The sequence below is a fragment of the Littorina saxatilis genome, linkage group LG3 (genome assembly GCF_037325665.1).
Source record: "Littorina saxatilis isolate snail1 linkage group LG3, US_GU_Lsax_2.0, whole genome shotgun sequence".
In the NCBI taxonomy this organism is placed as follows: Eukaryota; Metazoa; Mollusca; class Gastropoda; order Littorinimorpha; family Littorinidae; genus Littorina; species Littorina saxatilis.
The window spans coordinates 70,716,313-70,742,891 of NC_090247.1; the positions used below are offsets into that span (position 1 = coordinate 70,716,313).

At 40.8% G+C, this 26,579-nt stretch overlaps 1 protein-coding gene and 2 long non-coding RNA genes across 4 annotated transcripts in view; 1 reads left to right on the forward strand and 2 right to left on the reverse strand.

The window, feature by feature from the left end:
* Window positions 1-2,043, reverse strand: part of LOC138963162 (uncharacterized) — a 103,778-nt gene extending 101,735 nt beyond the window's left edge. The window contains exon 1 of the long non-coding RNA XR_011454734.1: window positions 1,944-2,043. This is a non-coding gene — a long non-coding RNA (uncharacterized lncRNA). The remainder of the gene's footprint in view (window positions 1-1,943) is intronic.
* Window positions 2,044-10,143: 8,100 nt separating this feature from the next.
* Window positions 10,144-13,404, reverse strand: LOC138963145 (uncharacterized). The gene is made up of 2 exons (XR_011454723.1): window positions 13,292-13,404; window positions 10,144-13,178 (listed from the first exon to the last, which is right to left on the reverse strand). It is a non-coding gene; the product is annotated as an uncharacterized lncRNA (long non-coding RNA).
* Window positions 13,405-14,348: 944 nt separating this feature from the next.
* LOC138963155 (zinc finger protein 771-like) overlaps window positions 14,349-26,579 on the forward strand; it is a 34,495-nt gene continuing 22,264 nt past the window's right edge. For both annotated transcript variants that reach the window (XM_070335190.1, XM_070335192.1), the window contains exons 1-3: window positions 14,349-14,440; window positions 17,650-17,964; window positions 19,778-19,924. In XM_070335190.1, the coding sequence (XP_070191291.1) occupies window positions 17,853-17,964; window positions 19,778-19,924 (259 nt within the window). In that variant the 5' untranslated portion in view covers window positions 14,349-14,440; window positions 17,650-17,852. The remainder of the gene's footprint in view (window positions 14,441-17,649; window positions 17,965-19,777; window positions 19,925-26,579) is intronic.

Here is a 26,579-nt window from a genome sequence, read left to right on the forward strand (position 1 = left end):
CGCAAACATAACCATTACTATTATACCCCCCGAAAACAGATCAGTGCTAGACTATAACTGTGGTTTGTGAACTGACATCATTTTTGTGTGCTTACATTCCTGAAAATTGATCTATTCAAAAGACTGATTAGAGTGCTTGTCATAAATGAGCAGCATGTAAGTGAACTGACATATTTTGAGAAGTATGTTGTGCAGTCGCGGAACTTGGCATTACAAGTACTCGACCAATACATAAGTTTCATTATCTGTATTTAGTGGGTTTTTTGTGAGAATGTTAACTTTATTTCTCTTTGTGGTTGGCTGGGCGTTAAGCAAACAAACAAACAAAAAACTTTATTTCTTTGACTTGGTCACCTGGAGGACTAGTCTTTCATATCAAATGTAACAACACAGTGCTAATGTTCCGGATCGCTCGCTCAGTAGGGTTTATATTGTACGTTTTTTTGGTGTCTATGTCCTTTGTTTTGGGCAGTTCATGCAAAAAGACTACGCGACCTTGCACTACCTTGCGCGGCCTCAAACTAAAGCATGTACATGTAATATTTTTATATATCTTGTATCTTCACAACATTATCACACTTTGTACCGAGTTTTAAGTCAGAGAAATAAAACATACGGAAGTTTAAAATGATGCATTTTTGAAGAGCTAACGAGCGAAAGTGCAAGCATCGGATACCTGCGTCCGACCATGTTCGCATTGTTTTTAGAATCGCAGGCACGACCATACACTAAAGTATGGTTGTGTAATATTCTTATATATCTAGTATCTTCACAACATCATCTGCCTTTACACCTAGTTTTAGGTCACAGAAATAAAAAAAACAAGAAATTCCTCCGATAGGAAAAACACCCCCGTCAAAGGCAAATAACCTTCTCAGTTGGTGGCAGTGAGAATGGTTATTTCCCTTTGACCAACGGGGGTGTGCCTCTATAAGTCCTTGTATAATTTTAATCCACCAATAACTCCCTAACCGTGTGTTTGACTGGTCCCAATTTTTGTAAGGACCGTCTCAGAAATGTATAGAACCTGTTCACCAAGTTTGGTGACGATCGGTCCGTTCATTCTTGAGATCTACTTGCGAACACAAACACCCAAACAAATACCCAAACAAATACCCAAACAAACACATCGAGCGAAACCTATACCGGGGGTGTAATAAGGGAGTAATGATGTATTTTCGAAGAGCAAGCCAACGAAAGTGCAAGCCGAGGATTTCTGCCTCGGAGTGGATTCACAGCGCGCGGCGCGTTGTGCAGCGTTGCGATTAAAAAACAAAAACAATTAAAAAAAAATCTTTTACACAATTATTCCAAATGTGGGGGGCTTTACTTTATAACGCAACCAAAATTATTTTTAATACAAATTTTGAGCGGAAGGTCAGGCGGATAATTCGATCAAGTCCGCATTGTTTTTAGAGGCGAATATGGTCGGACGCTGAACCACGATGCTTTCACTCGATAGCTCGTGGCAAAATACATCATAACTCCCTTTTTGACTCACATGCGAAGCAAAAGTGAGTCTATGTACTCACCCGAGTCGTCCGTCCGTCCGTCCGTCCGGACGTCCGTCCGTCCGTCCGGACGTCCGTCCGGAAAACTTTAACGTTGGATATTTCTTGGACACTATTCAGTCTATCAGTACCAAATTTGGCAAGATGGTGTATGATGACAAGGCCCCAAAAAACATACTTAGCATCTTGACCTTGCTTCAAGGTCAAGGTCGCAGGGGCCATAAATGTTGCCTAAAAAACAGCTATTTTTCACATTTTTCCCATTTTCTCTGAAGTTTTTGAGATTGAATACCTCACCTATATATGATATATAGGGCAAAGTAAGCCCCATCTTTTGATACCAGTTTGGTTTACCTTGCTTCAAGGTCAAGGTCACAGGAGCTCTTCAAAGTTGGATTGTATACATATTTTGAAGTGACCTTGACCCTGAACTATGGAAGATAACTGTTTCAAACTTAAAAATTATGTGGGGCACATGTTATGCTTTCATCATGAGACACATTTGGTCACATATGATCAAGGTCAAGGTCACTTTGACCCTAATGAAATGTGACCAAAATAAGGTAGTGAACCACTAAAAGTGACCATATCTCATGGTAGAAAGAGCCAATAAGCACCATTGTACTTCCTATGTCTTGAATTAACAGCTTTGTGTTGCATGACCTTGACCTTGGGTCAAGGTCACATGTATTTTGGTAGGAAAAATGTGTAAAGCATGTGAGTCGTATGGGCTTTGCCCTTCTTGTTTACATTTAGTCAAGTTTTGACTAAATGTTTTAACGTAGAGGGGGGAATCGAGACGAGGGTCGTGGTGTATGTGTGTGTGTGTGTGTGTGTGTGTCTGTGTGTGTCTGTGTCTGTGTGTGTGTGTGTGTGTAGAGCGATTCAGACCAAACTACTGGACCGATCTTTATGAAATTTGACATGAGAGTTCCTGGGAATGATATCCCCGGACGTTTTTTTCCTTTTTTCGATAAATGTCTTTGATGACGTCATATCCAGCTTTTTGTAAAAGTTGAGGCGGCACTGTCACACCCTCATTTTTCAATCAAATTGATTGAAATTTTGGCAAAGCAATGTTCGACAAAGGCCGGGGTTTGGTATTGCATTTCAGCTTGGTGGCTTAAAAACTAATGAGTGAGTTTGGTGCTCCCATGGGGTCGTCTTCACGCCGCGGGAGCGTTTAAACAGAGCTACCCCACCCCTTTACTTCTCTTCTTTTGTCTTATTTCTGCCTTACCAGTCCTTTCACCTATATTTCCTTCCAAGAAAACTCCCTAGTATTCCCTGCAGTTTTCCAATTCTTTTCTTGTTGTCTTATTTCTACCTGACTGGATCCATCACCTTTATTTCACTTACCAAAAGTCTTCTTTTCCACATCCTTATTTCTCTGCACCCAGCATGTCGTAGGAGGCGACTAACGGGTTCTGTTTCTCCTTTTACCCTTGTTGAGTGGTTCTTGTATAGAATGTGGTCGGTGTTTGTAAGGATTTTGGTCGGGCAGTGTGTGGGAGATGTTTGGTCCTTTGTACTGGAAACTTGCATTCTCCCGGTGGGGTCATGTATTGTACTACGTTGCAGGCCCCTGGAGCGATTTTTTGATTGGTGCTTTTGTGAACAAGAAACGCTTAACAAGTGGCTCTATCCCATCTCCCCCCTTTCCCCTATCCCATCTCCCCCCTTTCCCCTATCCCATCTCCCCCCTTTCCCTAGTCGCGATATAACCTTCGTGGTTGAAAACGACGTTAAACACCAAATAAAGAAAGAAAGAAAGTGAGTTTGGTCATTAAAAATCGGAAACTTGTAATTAAAATTATTTTTTTATTAAACGATCCAAAATCAATTTCATCTTATTCTTCGTCATTTGCTGATTCCAAAAACATATAAATATGTTATATTTGGATTAAAAACAAGCTCTGAAAATTAAAAATATAAAAATTATGATCAAAATTAAATTTCCGAAATCGATTTAAAAACAATTTCATCTTATTCCTTGTCGGTTCCTGATTCAAAAAACATATAGATATGATATGTTTGGATTAAAAACACGCTCAGAAAGTTAAAACGAAGAGAGGTACAGAAAAGCGTGCCACGCAGCACAGCGAAACCACTACAGCGCTAAACAGGCTCGTCAGTTGCACTCCGTTTTGCACAAGCGGCAGACGACGGTCATTGTGAAAAAATGCAGTGCGTTCAGTTTCATTCTGTGAGTTCGACTGAGCTTGACTAAATGTTGTATTTTCGCCTTACGCGACTTGTTTTTATATTTAGTCAAGTTTTGACTAAATATTTTAACATCGAGGGGGAATCGAAACGAGGGTCGTGGTGTATGTGCGTGCGTGTGTGTGTGCGTGTGTGTGTGTGTGTAGAGCGATTCAGACTAAACTACTGGACCGATCTTTATGAAATTTGACATGAGAGTTCCTGGGTATGAAATCCCCGAACGTTTTTTTCTTTTTTTTGATAAATGTCTTTGATGACGTCATATCCGGCTTTTCGTGAAAGTTGAGGCGGCACTGTCACGCCCTCATTTTTTAACCAAATTGGTTGAAATTTTGGTCAAGTAATCTTCGACGAAGCCCGGACTTCGGTATTGCATTTCAGCGTGCTGGCTTAAAAATTAATTAATGACTTTGGTCATTAAAAATCGGAAAATTGTAAAAAAAAATAAAAATTTATAAAACGATCCAAATTTACGTTTATCTTATTCTCCATCATTTGCTGATTCCAAAAACATATAAATATGTTATATTCGGATTAAAAACAAGCTCTGAAAATTAAATATATAAAAATTATTATCAATTTTTTTTTTCGAAATCAATTTAAAAACACTTTCATCTTATTCCTTGTCGGTTCCTGATTCCAAAAATATATAGATATGATATGTTTGGATTAAAAACACGCTCAGAAAGTTAAAACGAAGAGAGGTACAGAAAAGCGTGCTATCCTTCTCAGCGCAACGAATACCCCGCTCTTCTTGTCAATTCCACGGGCACTGCCTTTGCCACGGGCGGTGGAGTGACGATGCTACGAGTATACGGTCTTGCTGCGTTGCGTTGCGTTCAGTTTCATTCTGTGAGTTCGACAGCTACTTGACTAAATATTGTATTTTCGCCTTACGCGACTTGTTTTTATTTCTGTGACTTAAGGGGTTACTTGTGTGTTCAAATCGCTCGTCAGAAACATTACACATTTTGTGCACAGGTTCCTCTAAGCAATATGGACACATCTGTGCAAAGAAAAAAGGGGGTCGACGTATTAACTTTTTTTTTAGAATTTTTTTACTGGGGGTTGTCAAGTACGATTTTGCGAAAAACACTGCGATTTTTAACATGATCCCAACTGACATATTTAGCTCTACAAATAATAAATGAGACATTAGTTTGTGTATATAAATGAATGGAGAGTATAACTTTATCATAAAACGGTACTTATCAACGTGCATTTTCAGAAAATGATCGAGGTTTATCGAGGGCGTACACATAAAATTATCACTCCTTTAGTAGTAAAAACGTATTTAAAAAAAATTCGCGTGTGAGAAACATTACACATTTTGTGCACAGGTTCCTCTAAGCAATATGGACACATCTGTGCAAAGAAAAAAGAGGGTCGACGTATTAATTTTTTTTTTAGAATTTTTTTACCGGGGGTTGTCAAGTACGATTTTGCGAAAAACACTGCGATTCTTAAGGGGTTACTTGTGTGTTCAAATCGCGTGAAAGAAACATTACACATTTTGTGCACAGGTTCCTCTAAGCAATATGGACACATCTGTGCAAAGAAAAAAAGAGGTTGACGTATTAACTTTTTTTTAGAATTTTTTTACTGGGGGTTGTCAAGTACGATTTTGCGAAAAACACTGCGATTCTTAACATGATCCCAACTGACATATTTAGCTCTACAAATAATAAATGAAACATTAGTTTGTGTAGATAAATGAATGGAGAGTATAACTTTATCATAAAACGGTACTTATCAACGTGCATTTTCAGAAAATGATCGAGGTTTCTCGAGGGCGTACACATAAAAATATCACTCCTTTAGTAGTAAAAACGTATTTAAAAAAAATTCGCTCGTCAGAACATAACTAAACTTGAACACAGCTAAGTTCACTGTATACAGACACAATACCTGTAAACAAAATAAGTTGTTGTCGTATTGTCTGCTTCACAATTATTCCCGTACCAACCCCACCCCCATATCTTGACTGACAAAAATGATAAAAAAAAAGAAATAATTTGGGAGTGCTGTTGGTCAGTTGGTAGAGCGCTGGACTTGTGATACATGAGTTTGAATCAGGGTGAAGGGTTGGGGGTCGGAACATTTGTGTGCAAAGTTTCATGAAGATCTATCCAGTAAATTTCTATGAATCGCACACCACACACACACACAGAGACACACACAGAGACACACACAGACACACACACACACACATATATATATACACCAGGGTAGATCAGTTAGTTTGTAAGGGGGGTGTTTTTAGAATTCAAGAGTGTAAATCGAGGTCGCAGAGCGCCCGAGACTGATCAAGGGGCATACGCCCACCCTCCCCCCCCCCCCCCCCCACCTCAACACAAGAAAGAACAAAAAGTCGCACGTGAAATCCATTACACATTTTGAGCACATGTTTCTCTAAGCTATATGTCCACAACTGCAGACAGACAGAAAACTTTGTTTTCTTATTCATTTTTTTTTTATAAGACTTTTGTCAGTTTTGGGGGGTACCGGGTGGACACATATGACCTTACAGAAAACACTGTAATTCGTAACGTCATCCTAACTGACATTTTTATCTTTAGAAAAGATAAATAAAACATTACTTTGTGTAGATAAAAGAATGGAGAGTATCACTTTATTATAATACGGTACTTATCAATGTGCATGCCGAAAATTATCCAGGATTGGCGAGAGCGTACACATACAATTATCACTCAAAAACGTTGTAACATAAAATTGGCTCGACAGATCATAAACAAATTTGAACACAGCTAACTTCATTATATACCGTTGCAATACCTAAGAAAACCAAAAGGTGTTTTCTTATTGCTTACTCCACAATTATACCCGCACCACCCCCACCCCCATATCTTGACTGACAAAAATTGATAAAAACATTCATTTGGGAGCCCAGTAGGTCAGGCGGTAGGGAGAAGTGTGGGTACTGTGTGCAGAGTTTCATAAAAATCTGTATAGTAGTTTTCTCTGAATCGCAATACAAACACATACACCCAAACACTTGGTGCCTTTAGTGCACCGATACCCCCTGCCAACCCCCCCCCCCCCCCCCCTTCCCTCCCCCAGATCCAATACCACCCCCCCCCCCTCCACCACCCGCCCACCCCAGTAATCACAAACACACACACACACACACACACACACACAAGCAAACCAACCCCTCATAGCGATAAGAATAAGTACACAGTCAATAACTATATTTCTGACTATTTACAATTGGAATACATTAAGCGCATAGTGCTTTTTGTTATGCGCTATAGAAATCTCCTTAATAAATAAATACATGCATACTCTCTCTCTCTCTCTCTCTTTCTCTCTCTCTCTCTCTCTCTCTCTCTCTCTTTCTCTCTCTCAAATATGATTTTGAAGCGCATTACATAAAGTCGGTATCTAATAATTTATCTAAAGTGTTTCGCTATGTTTTCGTCCTGATCTTTAGGATCCGGAGTATTATTTTCTGTTGATGATCTAAGGTAACGGAATTGTTCTTGCATTTTGAGGGAATTTGACAGGTATCGGGGTGTGTGGGGGTGGGGGGGGGGGGATTTGGTGTGGGGTAAATTATCAAAAGGCTTGCACCCTAACACAGCTGACTTGTAATCTAGCCTGAACTACGAAAGCAGCCACACGCATACTCATAGAGGCACGCATGTTTGTGTGACGGTTTGCACGAATAAACATTGAAAATTAGTTTTGAGTTTTGATAAAAACAAACGACATTTCCTTTTAGCACACAGGTGCTCAGCAAATGTGTATTGAAACTCGTTCAATTATCCCAAAATGTCATAACGTTTGGCAATATAATTATTTAACAACAACAAAAAGACTACCGGATTCCGTACATAAAAAAGTCAGGGGCTGTAACAACAATTCGCGGCATTGGACTGTGGGAGGTCGTACACAGCTAACACTGCGACGCGTAACCAAAATCTACGGACACACTTTTTATCAGTTGATGATACGAACACACTTGCATATTGGGGCACTACTAATTGTGTATTTCAGTTATAATGCATCACGTTACCTCAAACTTCGTCTCAAGTTGGAAATGTCCCCCTTGTCCAAAACCCCGCTCCTACCATCCACAACAGGGAGGACATTTCCAACTGGAGACAGAGTTTCATGAAGATCTGTCCAGTAGGTGTCTCTGAATCGCACTACAATCACACAAACACACAGACAAGCACACAGACACACGCACATACACACGACACACATGGGTGAATCAGTTACTTTGTAAAAGGGGTGTACTTTGAATTCAAAAGTCTAAATTGAGGACGCGAAGCGACTTAGGCTAATCATAAGAATGCGCCCCCCCCCTCCCCGAAAAAATAATCTGTCGTGAGATACATTACACATTTTGTGCACAGGTTCCTGTTAGCAATGTGTACACAGGTTGGGGTTTATAGTATCGGTCCTCCCCCCCTTCTCAATTTCCCCCTGTCCGCAAACAGGCATCCTCTGCCTCGGGGTCGCATGGACCCATATCTTCATAGATCAATTGGATATTGTTAAAAAGGTGTTTGGGGAAAGCTCCTTTGAACGGAATCGAGGTAATAATTCATTTCAAAACCAGGTGTTTTTTGTGGCTAAGTGTCTGTTCTACACGAACATTCTATAACTTGTTAATCTGTGTCCGAATAATGAACTGTTAACAAAGTTACTCGTATGAAGGAACTATGAAGCCAAACGCACCAAATGGACACATATTAACTGTGACACACATACACACACACACACGGCGAACACATAAACAAACAGACAAACAAAGCTTCGCAATGCCGTAATGGACACCCACTCTCACTTAGTAGATTCCTTTCTTAAACTATTTATCTGTCACTATTTCTCAAAACTTCGCTTTCTCGCACTCAAGACGACATGCACAGACACAAAGACACACGGGCACACACACGCCCGCCCGCCGGCACGCACTCACACAACAAACAACACACACACACACACACACACACATGAGGAAGGGATAATCACACATAGTGCGCCAGTGAGGTTAGAATGGTGAGGTGGGGTCTGAGGCTGGTAAGGGATTTGGGGGTAGGACCGACGAGAGGGCACGGATTCGGCGGTTCGCCGTGTCGAGTCAACTTCATATAGATCTGTGTAGGTGATTAACAGCCCCAGCCGATCTGGATCTGTTCAAGTCAAAAGTAAAGTCAAGGATACGAAGAAGTTTACCGAAAAACATCGATCCCAAGGACTCATGTTGTAACTTTTCAAAGCAGTTACATTCAATCAAAGCTCTATCCACATTAAACCGAACGGGAATCGTCGAAGATCCACGCAACTTCACTGCAATGTCGAAAACGAACTCATAATGTCACCGCAGATCTATAGTTGGTTTTGGTTTTGTGTCGCAGCAAAGAAACGAAGCAAATCTCCGGCTTTTATTTCACACTAAAAAAACGTTCATTTAGCGGGTTATTAAAATATATTTCTTTGAGGTTGCAAGGCAATGGCATCGCTGAGATGTACTCCTTCGAACACACGACACAGGTTAGAAATTGACTTCATTTGGGCGCTTTTTACGGCCAAAACAGAGTGAGCTTTTTGACGGGTTTATGGAAAAATCACTTCGGGGGCAGGTCTAAAATCCTGTGTACAGTGCCAAATCATACATCATTCAAAAGAGCAAAGTATGTTCTTTATTCTAACATATGGGCTAGGGTAAGTCATAGATATAAGTATCTGTCTATTATATCTGTAGGCAAGTGTATTCCATTCCTTCGATAGTCTCGTCATCTACACTTGCGTGAAAAATGCAATTTTGAGTCTGTTTTGCATAAAAGACCTGCGAGATTTGTCGAAGTCAAAACAACAACTTACAGTCCAGCCTCTCAAATTTCGTTCCATGCAATTTGTTTGTTTGTACGTATAGACTGAGGGGTGCCCCGAAATGATTTGTAATCACAACATTCACAGACTTCAAATACGCCATTGAAAACTCGTCCACGTGCGTTTTAGATATATACTTGGGTGACTAAAACTGTCGTACCTACCAAAGGCCGCTTCGCGTAAGAAAATGACTACCAGAGTCGCAAGGCTCGGGATTTTTTTTTACAAGACGTTGTTCTAGTCCGAATGAATATGAAGATATGGCGAGTTGAAAACGCCGATTCTTTCGCCAGAAACACGTCTGTTTCCATACCGGAAAGAAGGAATGGACTGAGCTACTAGAAGCACGGCGCCGTGCGTACAATCGATCGAATGATGTTATTCACACAATACCATTTGGCGATCTCTAAAAAATCATTTAAAAACGAACTAGTTGACATGTTGTAACACTCTTGACCCTTCAAGTTATATTTAGAAAAACCAATTATGTTAAGAAAGGGGGTAGGGGATATTATGTGTTAAATGAATAACACAAATACAGAAATATGTTTCAAACTTCTTTTATTCTCTTGAGTTTTCTTTTTCAACAAAACCCAACTTCCAAAAATCAAACACAATGACTAAAGAACAGTGTTAGACCTAAAGACCAAAATCTTAAAGTCAAAAACCTTAAACCCAGTTAACAACCTAATTAAAAACCCTAAAAAACCCAGTGTTCGTAAGGTGCTTCACCAAAATCTAAGAACACAAACTACTCAGTCAGACATGTAACGTGAAACCCAGACAGGTTGGCTCTGAAATTAAACACAACGTTTCCTTATTAGCACACAACAAAACACAAATCATATTTACCAGATATTACCAGAGGCTAGTAATTATGACTAATAATTACCACATAGTTACTGTGTTCAAACACACCACTATCTATCATTCCACATTATCAACTAGAAACAGCTGATATTTAGACATCATTTACTATTTACCAACTATAAACAGCAAAATCTTCTTCCTAACACAGGAGTAACATTATGCCTACTGTGATCAATCCCATCTTCATTGACAGAAACAGAAAGACTATATGTTATCCTACAAGACAGTGACTAACCATCTTTGTTCTTCTTTGTAACAATACCACACATCACATGTGTTCCACTCCACCATTGTTACAAACTCAAAACTAGCTACAAGAAGTGTCCATACATAATCACATTTATCTGCAGTGATAAACTGACCATTCTGACCAAACTTCTTCAATTCACAATGTCTAAATCATTTGGAATGAAATCTCACCTCAAACATCTCAAATAAAACACTAGTCACAAACACTTTTGTTCCATAAAACAACAACAGCCAACTTTCCAACTATGCGATGCGCTTTCGGTTATTCCCGCGCATGCGCAAAACTTTCTTTTACTTCAAATTATAATTCAAAACCAAATTTCTTTACAAAACCTAAATCCTATTCAAGTTTTAACTTCAAAACATCAGTAACACACTTATCTTTCCGTCTATGCACTTCATACACTAACTACAACCAAAAATACAAATATTCTGCACCATTTCTGTGACCGGTGCTTCTGTCAAAAACCCCACCACATTGTCAATTTACAAATATTTCAATTTCAGAACAGGTTTACAAAAATAACCACTCCAATTTATAATATTCATCTTGCTAAACTAATAACTAATCATACACCAAGCAGATGACAATGTAAAAATCAGTATTCACCTGATTTAGAACCAAAATGTTGTCCAGAGGTTTCACACCATCTTGACGACTTCTCAAGCAGAGGGCGGAAGTGACGCTAAAACTCTAAATTCCAAACGGGAAGATTTTCTAACAATAAAATCTTTACGACTTATTAAAGTTTATAATTAACACCTAATCAAAAACACTTTTAAAACAGCTTGAACAATGTTATCTAAATCCAAAAATATAAACTGAGTTAGTCAAGTTGAAAAGACTAGTAAGACTGATTAAAGGGAGGTAACAATCAATGTTCACATTACCCAAAAAACAACAGTTTCTTCCCTTTAACTACAAACCTAGCTTTATGTACATGTTCAAAACAAGTTAGGTTTTGAATGTGTTACATTCACCCCTCCTGAGGAAAAATGTTTCTCCATTTGAAAAATAAGAACATTTGACAAAAACAACAAAACTAACTCCTAATACGAAAATCAATTTCTCTTTTTACATCCTATTCTACATATTCTCCATACACAGCATAATAACAAAATAACTGTGTTTTTCATAACCAAAACTCCATTCATACAGTCCAACAAAACAATTTGTCATAATACCCAAGACTCAACTGTTAGCCTGATGGCGACCAACACACAGTCAAAACTACAACTGACAAAAACAGTAGTCCACTGTTTACGCAATGCACTCAAACATGCATTAACCCCGTTAATATTCTCTCAATGAAAACCACCCTGGATTTCTTTAGCGGTGTTTCCATTAAAACACTCAACTGATTCATCACACAGTCTACAAGTTCTTCATCTAGGTAAGCCCCAGATAAATCAGGTGGACGAAAATCTTCAACTTTCCCACACACACAGACAACAGGTACAGTTTGCGTTTGCGTATCTACCTTGCCACTCACACTGTGCATCAAATTCAGTTTTTCCACCGGTTTTCTTGGTCTTGTAGACCTCCTGAGCTCTTTTTTCTCAGTTTGATGTTCAGGATTTTCATCTGCAGACTCATTTCCACCCTCCACAGTGTTATCACTTTCGTCTCCAAAAGCTTTAGCTTTATCCATCAAAAAAGAGTTGTTGTTGTTCAACAGCAATGTTCACAGACGTGAAAGACTGAACCTTCCTTAAAATGCATGTGCACTCACAGTAACTGTCCCTCTGTTCATGTCTGGAATGCTGGTTATCCCGGTTGACTTCCGCGCCTCCGCCTGGTCTAGTCCCCATAAAAATTCCCAAACGAGGAGATTGAGTTAGTGGGTGCCTTCACATGGACGATGATGGGCGCACCTGATGCTGTCGGAAATACTTCGGGAGTGGATGTCGGCATGAAAAAACCACTGTCGGATGTAATGGAACCAGGGGTGGTGTACAGCCCCCGCGCCAACGGTGTTCCCCGTCCACGTCCCAGCATGCGCGGTGTCATGCCTTCACGATCACACACATCTGTCCGAGAGCTCAGTTCTTGGCCACCACTGGCCATGATGAAGCGGCACTAGAACACTGGGTTTTACTACTATTTAATATTTCTACATACCCCCTAGCCCACCCAGGGACGCCATTTTGTAACACTCTTGATCCTTCAAGTTATATTTAGAAAAACCAATTATGTTAAGAAAGGGGGTAGGGGATATTATGTGTTAAATGAATAACACAAATACAGAAATATGTTTCAAACTTCTTTTATTCTCTTGAGTTTTCTTTTTCAACAAAACCCAACTTCCAAAAATCAAACACAATGACTAAAGAACAGTGTTAGACCTAAAGACCAAAATCTCTCCACTAAATCTAACTACTCTTCACTAACAAAACCTAGTCTATAAAAACAAATCTACGCCCCACTAAAAAAAGAAAAAGACCTAACTAAACCCAGACCTAACTAAACCAAAACAGATCTAACTAAACCCAGACCTAACTAAACCCCTCTAAAAAAGAAAAGACCTGAATCTAACTAGACCAGAAAAAACATAACTAAAACCCGAACAGACCTAACTAAACCCCGTCTACTGAAACCCCGTCGCACGCTCCGACATCCTGCAAACCACAGAATGCACGCCGTAAGCATACGTAAACAAATCAACAATTTCAAATACCACAAGCTAACTCAAACAACAATACAAATATTCTGCACCATTTCTGTGACCGGTGCTTCTGTCAAAAACCCCACCACATTATCAAATTACAAATATTTCAATTTCGGAACAGGTTTACAAAAATAACCACTCCAATTTATAATATTCATCTTGCTAAACTAATAACTAATCATACACCAAGCAGATGACAATGTAAAAATCAGTATTCACCTGATTTAGAACCAAAATGTTGTCCAGAGGTTTCACACCATCTTGACGACTTCTCAAGCAGAGGGCGGAAGTGACGCTAAAACTCTAAATTCCAAACGGGAAGATTTTCTAACAATAAAATCTTTACGACTTATTAAAGTTTATAATTAACACCTAATCAAAAACACTTTTAAAACAGCTTGAACAATGTTATCTAAATCCAAAAATATAAACTGAGTTAGTCAAGTTGAAAAGACTGATAAGACTGATTAAAGGGAGGTAACAATCAATGTTCACATTACCCAAAAAACAACAGTTTCTTCCCTTTAACTACAAACCTAGCTTTATGTACATGTTCAAAACAAGTTAGGTTTTGAATGTGTTACAATGTAATGAAACTATTTACTGAAATCAAGAAGTATCTTAGTTCTAGCCGTGCATATGACACACCCTTTCGCGAAAGCACACTGAACCGTGCGTATACGCATTTGCACCCGCAAACCACCAACCCAGGCGGGTTATCCAGATCCAGATCTAGATCCAGATCCAAGGGAAGTAACTCAGTGAGTATAAACATGAGCAAGAACCGCAATTCAAACACACTCGTAACACCTTAAAACTTGGTATAAGTCAAATAATGTTGTGAAGATACTACATGTATATTACATGTACATGCTTTAGTTTGAGGCCGCGCAAGGTCGCGTGCGGTCGCGTGGTCTTTAGTCAGACCGAAAAGACGCAAGGGAAATCACTCTATTTGGCTGCTGCTGCCATATTTGTTAGCTGACCCGAACTAAAACGCCACTCGCTGACTACTACCAAGCGAATTATCTGTGTCATCACTGTATTCTCAAGGTAAACGCTTCGACAGGTTAAAATAAGGAACAACAATGCAAAATTGAGTTTGAGAGAACCAATTTCTTTCAAAGCTTCAGCAAGACTGGTCAAATGACCGGTGTGATCGAATGCAGATGACTTTCAGAATTTCAGAATATTTTCGTCACGTCGTCAATTGCTGACTTTTAGTGACTAGCGCTCTTTAAGAGGACAAAGACGGAGAAAAAATAAAAAGTAACTGAGGATAGAAAAGACTTAAGCATAAAGGAAGTAGTCAAACGAAACAAAACGATCAAGGAGGAACTGAATATAACTGAGACCCTACTCTAACTTTGAAATAAAATAAGGAGTTGGGAGGAGTTAGAATGAGAGTTTGGAGAGCTCCCCTCTGAAAGATACCAGAGAGGGAGCCTCAGCAGCAGCTGCCGGGAGGGAATTCCACATGGGGATGGTACGCGGGAAGAAGCTGACATAGTTTGTACAGGCGGAAATTTGGCGAAGTTTAAGGTTGTGGTTGGATCGAGTTGTGCCAGGGGTGAGGTAGGGGTCTGGGGGGATATCTACCGGGTTGTTGATGATTTTGTGGAGCATTGTGAGTTGGGTCTTGGTGCGCCTACTTTCTAGGGTTTCCCATCCGAGTGACTGCAACATGGAACTGACACTACTTTCATAACTATAATCGTGTGTCACATACCTTGCTGCCCTACGTTGAATCTGTTCTACCTTTTTAGTCATCTCTACGGTGTGCGGGTTCCAAACTGCACTACAATACTCTAAGTGTGGTCGTACGAGCGTGAAGTATGCGTTGGACTTGGTCTTCTTGTTGGTTGTGCGTAGGTTTTTTTTCAGGAATCCGAGAACGCCGTTTGCTTTCTTGGTAACACGGTCGATGTGGGACTTCCATGAAAGGTCACTACAGATATCTACACCTAAATACTTGGAGCTGGTTGTCTGCTCTAGTGTGAAACCTTTCAAAACATAGTCAAAGGTGGTTCTCTTGCGTGATCTGGAGCAAGTCAAAACACTACACTTCTGTGGGTGGAATTCCATACCCCAAGTCCTTTCCCACTGTGACAAGGTGTTTAAATCCCTTTGAAGGAGTCTACAATCCTGTATGTCTCTAATTTCCCTGTAGACAATGCAATCATCTGCGAACAACCTGGTTGGCTCACGTAAGTGTAGCCTATGCGATCGTAACTTTGTCTGTCTGTGCGTGCGTGCGTGCGTGCGTGCGTCTGTGCGTGTGTATGTCTGTGGTAGAAACTCTAACATTTGAAGACGTCACATTACATTGACGTCACATTATGACGTAAGAGGGTTAGACGTCACGCGAAGGAAGTACTGACAGTCTCGGTCATTATTATTTTGAGCGCGCCGAGACTAGTTGGCAGTCGTGTCCTTGTAAGTAGGCTACATGCAGACAGACAGATCTAGATCTAGTGTCTCGCTTTCTTGCACAGTTTCATGCTCTTTCTGTGTGTGTGTGTGTGTGTGTGTGTGTGTGTGTGTGTGTGTGTGTGTGTGTGTGTGACGGAGTGATTGAGTTTGTGTTACTGTTTGTCGATTTCTTACGTGAGCCTTGATGGCTTCGCCTCTTGTTTTAGAGATGAGTTTGTCTGGGAGGTCGTTGATGAAGAGGAGAAACAAAAGGGGCCCCATTACTGTTCCTTGTGGCACTCCGCTCACTACTGGGACTTGGTCTGATGTTTCACCATCTACAACTACCTGTTGGGTTCTGCCCGATGACTACATGTAGATGCTCCAGGAAATAAGTTCATGCAAATTCTGAAATTGAGAAACTGATTTCATTTGAGCCCACGAAAACGTCATCTAATTACACTATTTCCAGCCATATCGGAAAGACACGTTACAATCATTCTAATACAAACACATAATTGCTACAAACGTAAATCAAGGGAATGATCAAGGGATTAATACCACTTCCAAAATTGGTCCTGTGGCTCTGCTTGTAAGTGTAACTGATGTGGCAAAAACCCCATTCATGCAATTACTCAACCCTCATTTATCTGAATTTTGGCATGTCATCATATTCACAATCTGTAACATAGTCTTGCCGATTGATTGATCTCCCTTTTTCACACTAGTGTTTCTATACACACTCATATGACACTGACAGGCAAAATATAAGATGTTTGGTGGCTTGTTGACAGACCAGCTTTTTTGTTGGTCCAATGGGACCATATTGTCTTTTATTTCATCTTTATCGACCAAGGCCGAAGGCCGCGGTTGATAAAGTGATGAGACAAAAGGCGATATATATGCTCCCCGAGGACCAACAACAAAATGCTGGTCTGACGACAAACCACCAAACATCGTTTTTGTCATCATTTTGGTTGTGCAACAAAATGCACAATAACCCACAGGGAGACGAATTTTTAGAATCCAACTCCGGGCCACAAAGCATCGTCACAGTAGCACGAGATAACACGTCAAACTTGTATGTGACGTCAAACATAGCTTGTTGACGCTTTTCTTCCAGTCTGAAAATGTACAGAGCTGAGATCATACCTGTGATTTCAGTAAGTGTTGAGCATATTTCTTTTCTTTTAAGTGTTTATGACTTTTCGTTGTGGATTTTGCGATTACAGAGATCTATAAGTTGCAAATTGACCATGAGTCGCCGCGGTAATTATCAACACTGATTGGGTCTTTGAGAGTGTATGCTTACAATCGTTGTCCTCGGAAACACAAATCCAAAGCCGCGATGGTTCCACACATCAAACAATCAGCCTGATTGGCTTTTACTTTGACAATCCACGTTTCACCTGAAAGCTCAAACCCATTCACCACCTCGAGTTATTGCATGGGGAACATGAGATTTATTTCCCAGATGTTTGTGAATGAAAACTCGTGAAAATGATGACAATACTTATCAGCGAAATCTATTTTTTTGTCCATGTCATTAAATGGTTTGCACTGGCTTTTTAAGTGCTTTCGAATGAGTGCAGTCTAATAAATTCCCTCTTACTGGCGCAGCTTTATCCTGTGAAATATCAGAAGATCTCGTGAGCGTAGCCTAGCTATAGCTGTCAATTCTGCTGATTTTAAAACTGCACATGAGTCATTGAGTGTCTGGTGTACCGATACTTGTTTAGTCATGGAGCTTTTGGGGTGAAGCGGTATGTGTGATTGTGAGAGAGAGAGACTCAGAGAGAGATTTTCTCTGCTTCTTTAAATTGCTGATCGAGTCTCGTTTTTCTACACAGCATTAATGCCTTGAAAGCCGATCAGCTATGGACCTGCAAGTGCAACGCCATGAAGAGAGCAGCTATGATTGGCCAACAACTTGAACAGTGAACATTCAGGAACTGTCAGCGCCTTGATAAGTGAACAGTCAGGAACTGTCAGCGCCTTGAACAGTGAACAGTCAGGAACTGTCAGCACCTTGAACAGTGAACAGTCAGGAACCATGTCCTCTCCCAGCAGCATGGAGGAAGGAGACACAGCTCTTCTCTCAGATGTCAAGATAGAAATTGATGTTGCAGAAGAGTATTGTGACATCACTGGAACACATCCGTATGGTAAGTGAAATGAAACATGTAATGGGGAGGGAGGGGGTGTTTTGGGGAAGGGGTGGTGGTCAAGTGGGGGAGAGGCATTGTTGACACTATTGGTGACAGTCAGCCTTGGTAGCACTTCACACCTTTTGAAGGGGGGGTTGGGAGGGGGTAGTAGAAAAACATGTTGCATGACGCCATTAGTTACTACATTTAGTCTTCTTCTTATTTGCCACTACTGTACAAGGGCTGTTCCATTATTATTTATGGCAATATGGCATTAAATGCAAAATCATGCCGTCAAATGACAGACTAATGTGAGGCTTAACACAAAAAATGAAGTTCCAGAGTTATGTTGTTTTCATATGGTTGACTCGGGAAGATACTCACCGCGCAATGTATGAGATTGCGTCATGAAGCTCAAATTCGCGATTTCGGACCGATAACTTACAATAACTATAAACTAAGGGTTGAAAGAGGCCGATTTGCATGAAAGTGTGATGCAATGTTTTAGGATGAACACTCCTTGTAGAGCCGTGGTTTAAAACTGGAACAGCAATTTCAAACCCGGTAGACGGAGCCTTGAAAATTATACCCACCCTGGTCTACTCATTTCATCCGTTATCCTCAAAAACATTGGCGCTGTTGAACAAATAATAAGAGAAGATCCCTTAATTATATTCAGGGAGATGCAATATGCCCTTGGCATTAAAAGCTCTGCATTTGAAAAGATCTTACACAAATATTTAATGGCCCCAAAGCGATTTGCGGGTTGGGTACCACATGAACCTAGTGACGGGGAAAAAGAGGGGTAGGGCAGAGTGTTGCCTGACAATACTTGAAAAAATCAGCAATGGCTTGTCCAAATCAACATGAAATATCGTCAGTGGTGACGAAACCTGGGTTAATTAGTTCCAATCTGAAACCAAACAACTGTCGTCTGTTAGGGTGTTTAAGCAGGTGACCCAACCCTTGCCAAGTTCAAATAAGAACCCTAAGAAGCCCTAAAAAAATGTTGTGCATCTTTCGTCGCTAGATCAAGGTATATAAACACTGTGACTCTTGAGGACAGGCATACAGTCACGTCTGACTGCTGCTACATACTAGCACTACATTTAGTCAATCTGTCAAACTCACAAAATGAAATTAACATACTGCATTGTTTCCACCACATCATTAAATCTTACGGCCTTGCGCCAAGAAAAACGTGCAGAAAGTGACAAGCCAGTACATAGCGTATCACAGAAATGCCGTCTTTTTTCTATTTTTGTTAACTTTCTGAGCGTGTTTTTAATAAAATGATGAAAAATAAAACAGAATCATTCATTGATTGATTTCTAAAATTATAATTAGAATTTTGAGATTTTTAATGAGCAAACTCATTAATGAATTTTAAAGCTTCCGAGCTGAAATGCAATCGCAGAGTTTTGTCTTCATCGAGGACTGCTTTACCAAAATTTCAATCAATTTGATTGAGAAAAAAAAGCCTGGTATGATGTCATCAGATTCAAAGACATTTATTTATCCAAAAAATTACAAAATAACACCTGGGGATATCATTCTCAGGGAGGTTTGTAAATTTAATTAAGATCGGTTCAGTAGTTTTCTCTGAATCGCTCTACACACATTCACGGTCACACAAACACCACCATGCACTCTCGTCTCGGTTCCACGTCTATCTTATTGTTCAAATATTTAGTAAAAACCTAAATGTAAAAAAACTGGCACACCAATATACATGAATCGTTGTTGCAAGCTGGGGCAGTGAGTTGGGAACTTGACACAGTTTGGACTTTACTGAGTGTTGCTTTTCAAAATGACCTGCTTCTGCTTTCAGGTATGTTGAATCAGCAGTCAGATTATCATCACTCAAAACAGGAACCAGGTGAGACATGTGATACAGTGCAGACATTGGAAGGACAAGGTGCAGTCAGCACTCACAGTGATACCTGGCTGAAACAAGAGGCAACAGACCAGTACAGAGGTATACCTCTATTTTAAATCTTCTACAAGTATGAAAACTATAGGTCCTCACATCCGGCACGGTTGGCCTTGTGGTAAGGCGTCCGCCCCTTGATCGGGAGGTCGTGGGTTCGAACCCCGGCCGGGTCATACCTAAGACTTTAAAATTGGCAATCTAGTGGCTGCTCCGCCTGGCGTCTGGCATTATGGGGTTAGTGCTAGGACTGGTTGGTCCGGTGTCAGAATAATGTGACTGGGTGAGACATGAAGCCTGTGCTGCGACTTCTGTCTTGTGTGTGGCGCACGTTATATGTCAAAGCAGCACCGCCCTGATATGGCCCTTCGTGGTCGGCTGGGCGTTAAGCAAACAAACAAAATAGGTCCTCACAGAAAGAATTTTGTGACTATCAAGAGAGAAAATTGGGTCTTTATGAAGAGAAGGGATTTGATAATGTTTTACAAAAAACCAGGTTTCACAGTAAGGCATGTCGATGCACAGACGAGAGAAATCGTATGTAGGCACTCTGTGACCAGACATTCAGGTAACCTAGAAGTCTTGTGGGCAATTGTGTTTTATCCTACATACGTGAGAGAGACACTCGTGAGATATTATAATCGTTCAAATCACACGTGTGTATATTATGTAAATGAGGTCATGTCAAACAAGTCTGGCAGGGACCTGTTTTTCCACTGCTTATGATGCCAAAGTCACCGATACAAACGTATTATAGAATAGATTACAAATTGCGCTCGCTAATTACCCTCGATGAATTTTTAGAACTAACACGTCACGCCACACTTTTAGAGTGACGTTTCTTTGCTTTGACATAATAGATTGCACGAGGCTTTAGAAAAGATCGAGGTTCCAAAACAAGCGTCTTCAATTTTAGCTGCCTCGACTGCAGGACATTTTCAGTGAAATACATGTAAGTACAGTATGTAGGATAAACAGAATTCTACATGGCTCGCTGTTGCGTACCAGATTTACACTCACCTCTTTTTCAAATAGTGAACAGTTCGCTTTTGCTCGCAGTTCAATATTTAAAAAATCAACTCGTGTAAATCTGGTACGACACAGCAAGCCATGTAGTATTCTCTATATATTTACCAATGGGCAAACTCTTGAATCTTGCTGTAATTAAACTTGATTTGCCAATCTTAACCCTTAGGCTGGTTGTCGCGACATATGTCGCGCTACTTTACGTATACGGTCACCTGGTTGTCACGACATATGTCGCGCTACTGGCTCAGTCTGTTTGGTCGGTTCCGATTACCTCCCATGGATGCGAAAACCTATTTGACCGTTTTTCTTTATTTTTCTCTCTGTTAATTCACCAGTGGCTATGTAACATGTGTTACAGAATTGCACCAGTGTAAGGGTTAAGTCCACTGAACTAGTCAATCTATACTATAGTGCTAGGACTAGCTGCAGAATAGAGGCTGAATTGTTCGGATTGGTATACCAACATGATACTTTATACAGTTAAAAAGACATCTCTCAGGATCCAAATGCCAGGGAGGGGCAACTTCTAAATGACCTGTTTAGTAAGCATACCCTCAAAACGCACTTTTGCAGAAGGTGAACATTCAAAACACCAGTTCTTTGTAACTAAAGAGTTTAGTTTACCTTTGAATTAACATTTATGTTTGCCTGTACCATGTTTCTAACATCAGGACAATAAACACACTTCAGGGGCGGATCCAGGGGGGGTTTCCGGGGTTTCCGGACCCCCCCCGCAGCCTAAAAAAAAAAGTATTAAAAAAAATACATTTAAAAAATAATGAGAAACTGAAGGCTCAAATTGCACCAGATTCCTCCATTTTCCTTGATTTCTATCAACATTTTCCGGGGGGGGGGGGGGCATGCCCCCGGGCCCCCCTAGGAGCTGGCCTTTGTCTTCTAAATGACGGTTTCGGAAGGTAGTTGGGTAATTTGCTGGCTCAGGTTGCACCAGATCGGTCAATTTTCCTTTTATTGGTAATCTAATTTGTCTTCTTAAATTTACTTTTTGAAGGTGTATTAGGGGAAGTTTCTTGGCTCAGACTGCACCAGATTGCTCCATTTTCGCGCACACAACTAAACGAATTGTCCCTTTAAGAAATTTGGAAACCCCCATGATGTGATCCGCCCCTGCAATGGCTATTGACGTTTTATAATTATATACAAATGAATCGGTTTTCTTTTCAAGAACGGTACCGTCTAGTAACAATCGCAAGCTTGCACATTGACTATTAAAATTATGCAAATGACAAATATATTCTTGCTAGTTGCTATCTTTTTGGAATGGGCTCATGATTCTGCTTTATTTTAAAGCAAAAACAGATGACACTACGACACTACATACTGATGTAAAACATACTGTCCGGTCAATTGTCTACAGATAAATTCTCAACAAGGTTGTAGAGGCCCTCCTATTTACAAATACTGTACACGAAGCTGTATTTCTACTATTTGTTAACAAAGAAATGCATTTCATGCATAATGCCAGAGTTTGAAAAAGAAACCTGTAAACATAGTTTCTTCTATATCCACAGCGATTTACTCACATAACCGGTTCATGAATTCAGTCTTTCAGTCACGCTGGCATTTGCCATCACAGAAGCAAAGAGCAGTGCAGGGGACACCCGCTGTGGCACAGCTACACGGACCTCTACAACCTTTCTTGCAGCTGCATTTTACTAGTTCAGAGCAGATCTTAGATGCATCTGGAAGTGATGTCCAAACAGGCGAATAAGTTCCATCAACTTCTTCCCAGCCCCAGCTTGCAGGATCTGGAATCTCTGGCTGCGGAATGAGAGCTTCCTTCCAGATGAGTGCCTGCAGGATCGCTCTTTTCGTGTGTTCAAGAAGAGCAGCTTGAGTGGGTGGGGTGTTTTCCAGCATGCGCCCTTTCTTCGTGAACAGGTGTTTTCTGGCATCGTTCACCTTGTCGGAAACACTTGTCGAACATCAACGAAACAAAGCGCTCAATCTGGCTGAACTTGTCCGGTGATGCAAGCACCCAAAGGAACAGCTGTGAATTCTGGATCAGACATCCACACTTCCCAGCATCTCTTCTTACTGACACCAAAGAAAGATGACACAGTGTCGCAGCCAGTCAGAGAATGAAACATCAGAGGTGCTGCTGATTTCTCTGGGCATAGTCGTGAATAGGCAGAAGACGATAGTGGGATCCAGCACAAATGCAACCCACAGGTTTTCCAGCTGGAGGGAATGGTAGTGAGCTGTTGCAAGCACCACTACATCAGTGTCTAAATTCCTGATCATGACGTCAGTGTGATTCATTCTGGACAGGTCAGAACAGTGTACAACCAGTCTGGTGTCAGCCTCTACGTGTGAACAAGGGGACAGCCTGGCTCTTTGGTCCTCACTAATGTCACTAGAACTAACAAAGTCCACACCTTGTGTTGCAATGACCACTTTCCCGTCTTCCTTGACGAGCTTCAGATTTTCAGACAGGATGAAACAGCTCTTCTTTGTTTTGACTGTTTCGTAGGAATTCTGGCCAGTTGCGTGGCAGAGCAACGTCTCCTTTCACTCTTCTCCTCATGCCAGAGCCTCGTTTCTTCCTCACTGATGACTTCAGACTGTTGTCACGGTAACAGTCCCAAACAATGTCAACGCGATCAGCGTTAGACAGGCACATCAGGACATATGCTAAAAAGACAGAATCACTGTACTCTTGGAATGTTTGTGCTTGGCGTGGCTTCAGAATGTGCACCAGCGCAGCACCATCAATGAGAACAGCTGATACTTGTGGTTCAGTGAGTACTGGGTCATGAGTTTTCTCAAAACAGTGCAGGAGATCGCTTTTGTTGCCGTGGCGCAATTCTCCAGAATCTGAGATTGATGGAGGGAATGACTGGTTTTCGTGCTGAAAGAATTCATCAAGGTCTTCTCCTCTAGCCTGACATCCAACATACAATCTTGCAAACAAACCACAGTTGGTCTTGGCTGTCTTCAGCTTCAGATTCTTGGTCATCTGAGTAGACTTGTTCTGATTTCTGAAAAGGGCTACTCTGTTAAGGTGAATTGAGTCTGACAGTGGCTTTGACCTTTGCAGCAGCCTTTCAGCTAGTTTCAACCGTCTCAATCTGGCCGAATTATCTTATCATGGCTTACCCGTGAAGTGCAAAACCCTCGTCTGGCCATGTGAGCCAGTCCCAACATCGTGAGACGTGACTTGTTGTCAACTTGAGGGTCAATCTTCAAAGCAGCTTCCCGAATTATGTGACTCAAGCTGGTATGTAGAACCTCTAGAAAGATTTCCAGTTTTGCCACAGTTAAACATACGGGTCTCTTGTGGAGAAACTTGCCCACTCTCTCTGCGTGATCTCTTTCCTGTCTCGCCTTCATCTTTTTCAGCTTCATCATGCCGTCTCTTTTCAGCTCTGTCCAACATTCTTTGGTTGTAGTTAGCACGGCAGTTCTTGTGCCACCTAGCTCCATGTTTGGCTAACGAAGACGCAATCCCTGACCCATCATTGAATTTGTCTATTTTTAGTTATGACTGAAACGCTCCAACTGCTTTAAAACCTTTTAAATGTCTCTCTGCTGTGCTGTAGCTTTCTTCGGTGGGATTTATCAGCTTTTCTGTTGTGTCCTTCTGGCAAAAGATGCACAGGCTCCAGTCCATGTGTTTACTCACGCCGCTTGCCATGTCTTCACTGCTTCAGTCTGAACACACACTGTTAAGTAACGTGTTAGATATACACATTATTTAGGTCCCTGGGCTCACCTGTATATCACCAAAGCTTTGGTGTGTTCCCTGGTCAATTCAAGCTTATTATTTACCTTCTTTTGTCTCTATTTGGGAGCACCTACAAATATAGCCTAACCCGAAGGTTCCAAAATATGATTTTTGGCTCATTTTTCAACCATTTATTTATTTTTTCACTTAAAGGCATTAAAAAGACAACAACAACCCAATAATATGGATTTATTATGTTTATTCAGTCTTATATTATAGTTTATATGTGTTAAAACGCCCAAACTGTGTGTTTGACATTGTTCGCGACTGGGCACTCCGTTGCCTAGCAACCAAATTTACCAGAGGACAAAAATTGCTTGCCCCCCCCTGGAATTTACATTCTTTGGATGTCTTCTAACAGCACACCAAATGATATGTTGGTATACAAATTTGAACAATCGTTTCAACTGGGGGCCCCACTACTACCTTGTAAGCTTTGAATCTCAAGTGTCAGATGCTGCAACATCTAAATTAGGTTTTAGTGCCCTCTGCAAATACTTTGACAAGGTCATCGTTTACCAATCTTGTTTGCTTTAGATACATTGAGTTGTTTTGAAAGTTACCAGGTGAAACAAGCTTACTTGTACACTGTAGCCAGTTTTTCTTTTTATTCGAGTTATGATTCAACAATTGTTTGAGAACTTATTTTCGGATGTTGTGAGTTCAAAAGCTACAAGCAGAAAATCTACAAGACAAGGAAGGTAACTGTGTTATTTGTCAGAATTTTCTTTGCATGGTTATTTTCTTGTCTGTTCATAAAAAAATGTTTTAAAGATATAGTGTCCACGCCGCCATTTTGGAGAGTTTTTTTTGTCAAATTCGGCTGATTTGAAGAATTTGGGGAATCTAGTGTACCTTAATTAAGACGCACCTGGCCCGGTTTGCTCAATAAAGCACCACAAGTATGGTAAATAATTAATTCAAAATGAGTAAATTGGCGACTGCTCTCTACCATTTGAAGATTAAAATTGGCCGTCATAGACTGGTTTTCGTCGCGACTCAAAACAATGGCGGATGGGATGGCCGCTTAGTGAGAACAAGCCCACACGTTTCTGTAAGAAATCGACTCAAGGTGGTTCAGAAAGCAGCAGAGTGACTGGTAACGACACAGAATCACGAGAAAGTCATGCTCGACGCACAAAATGCAAAGTTATCAACAACAAGCAGTCGAGTCGGAAAGTTGGATTCAACTGCATGAGTGTTACCGTTGTGTGCACTGACTACCCACGACGCAGAGCTCTCACCTGCTGCCCGGATTTGTAAGTAAAGCAAGTGTTGTCGTGTAGACTTTGGACAGACCTAGACAAATGTTGCTGCCGTTTTGTCTGTGTGTCTGCTGGTGTGTTGTGCGAATGAAGCATCCATCAAGCGAGCGCACGAACGTGTATTGTGCAGGGTCAATTGTGTCCAGTTTTGGTTTGAACACGGACACGCCACGGTGTGTGTGTGTGTGTGTCTGTGCACTGCACAGGAGCTTGTATCAAAGTGCCAGTCGATCATTATTTACTCCTTCATCCCAACAGTCTCCTTACAACTACATACTACGCATTCGCTAGTGAATAGTAGTAGCCTAGTAAGGGTGTACATGCAGGAGTAAATAATGATCAACTGGCGGTTGGGTACAAGCTGCTGTGGTGCATTGTATAGGAGACAGAGACTGACAGACAGAGTAGGTAATCCCCCTAAAAATTGTTTTGAGATGGAAAAAGTAGGGTCAGTCAGCACAGTCTTTGGATGTAGTGCAACAGAAAATGTTATTTATAACTGACATTTTATATTGTCAGCGGTATGAGTTTTTCTGTGCCTAAAGTTTTTAATGTTGTGATTTTGTAGGAAGAACTATGATTGAAGCTTATTGTAAAGCTTTGTGAAATGGTAACATTTTGACGAAGAACACATTCTTCCTCGGACGGTGTTCATTGAAGC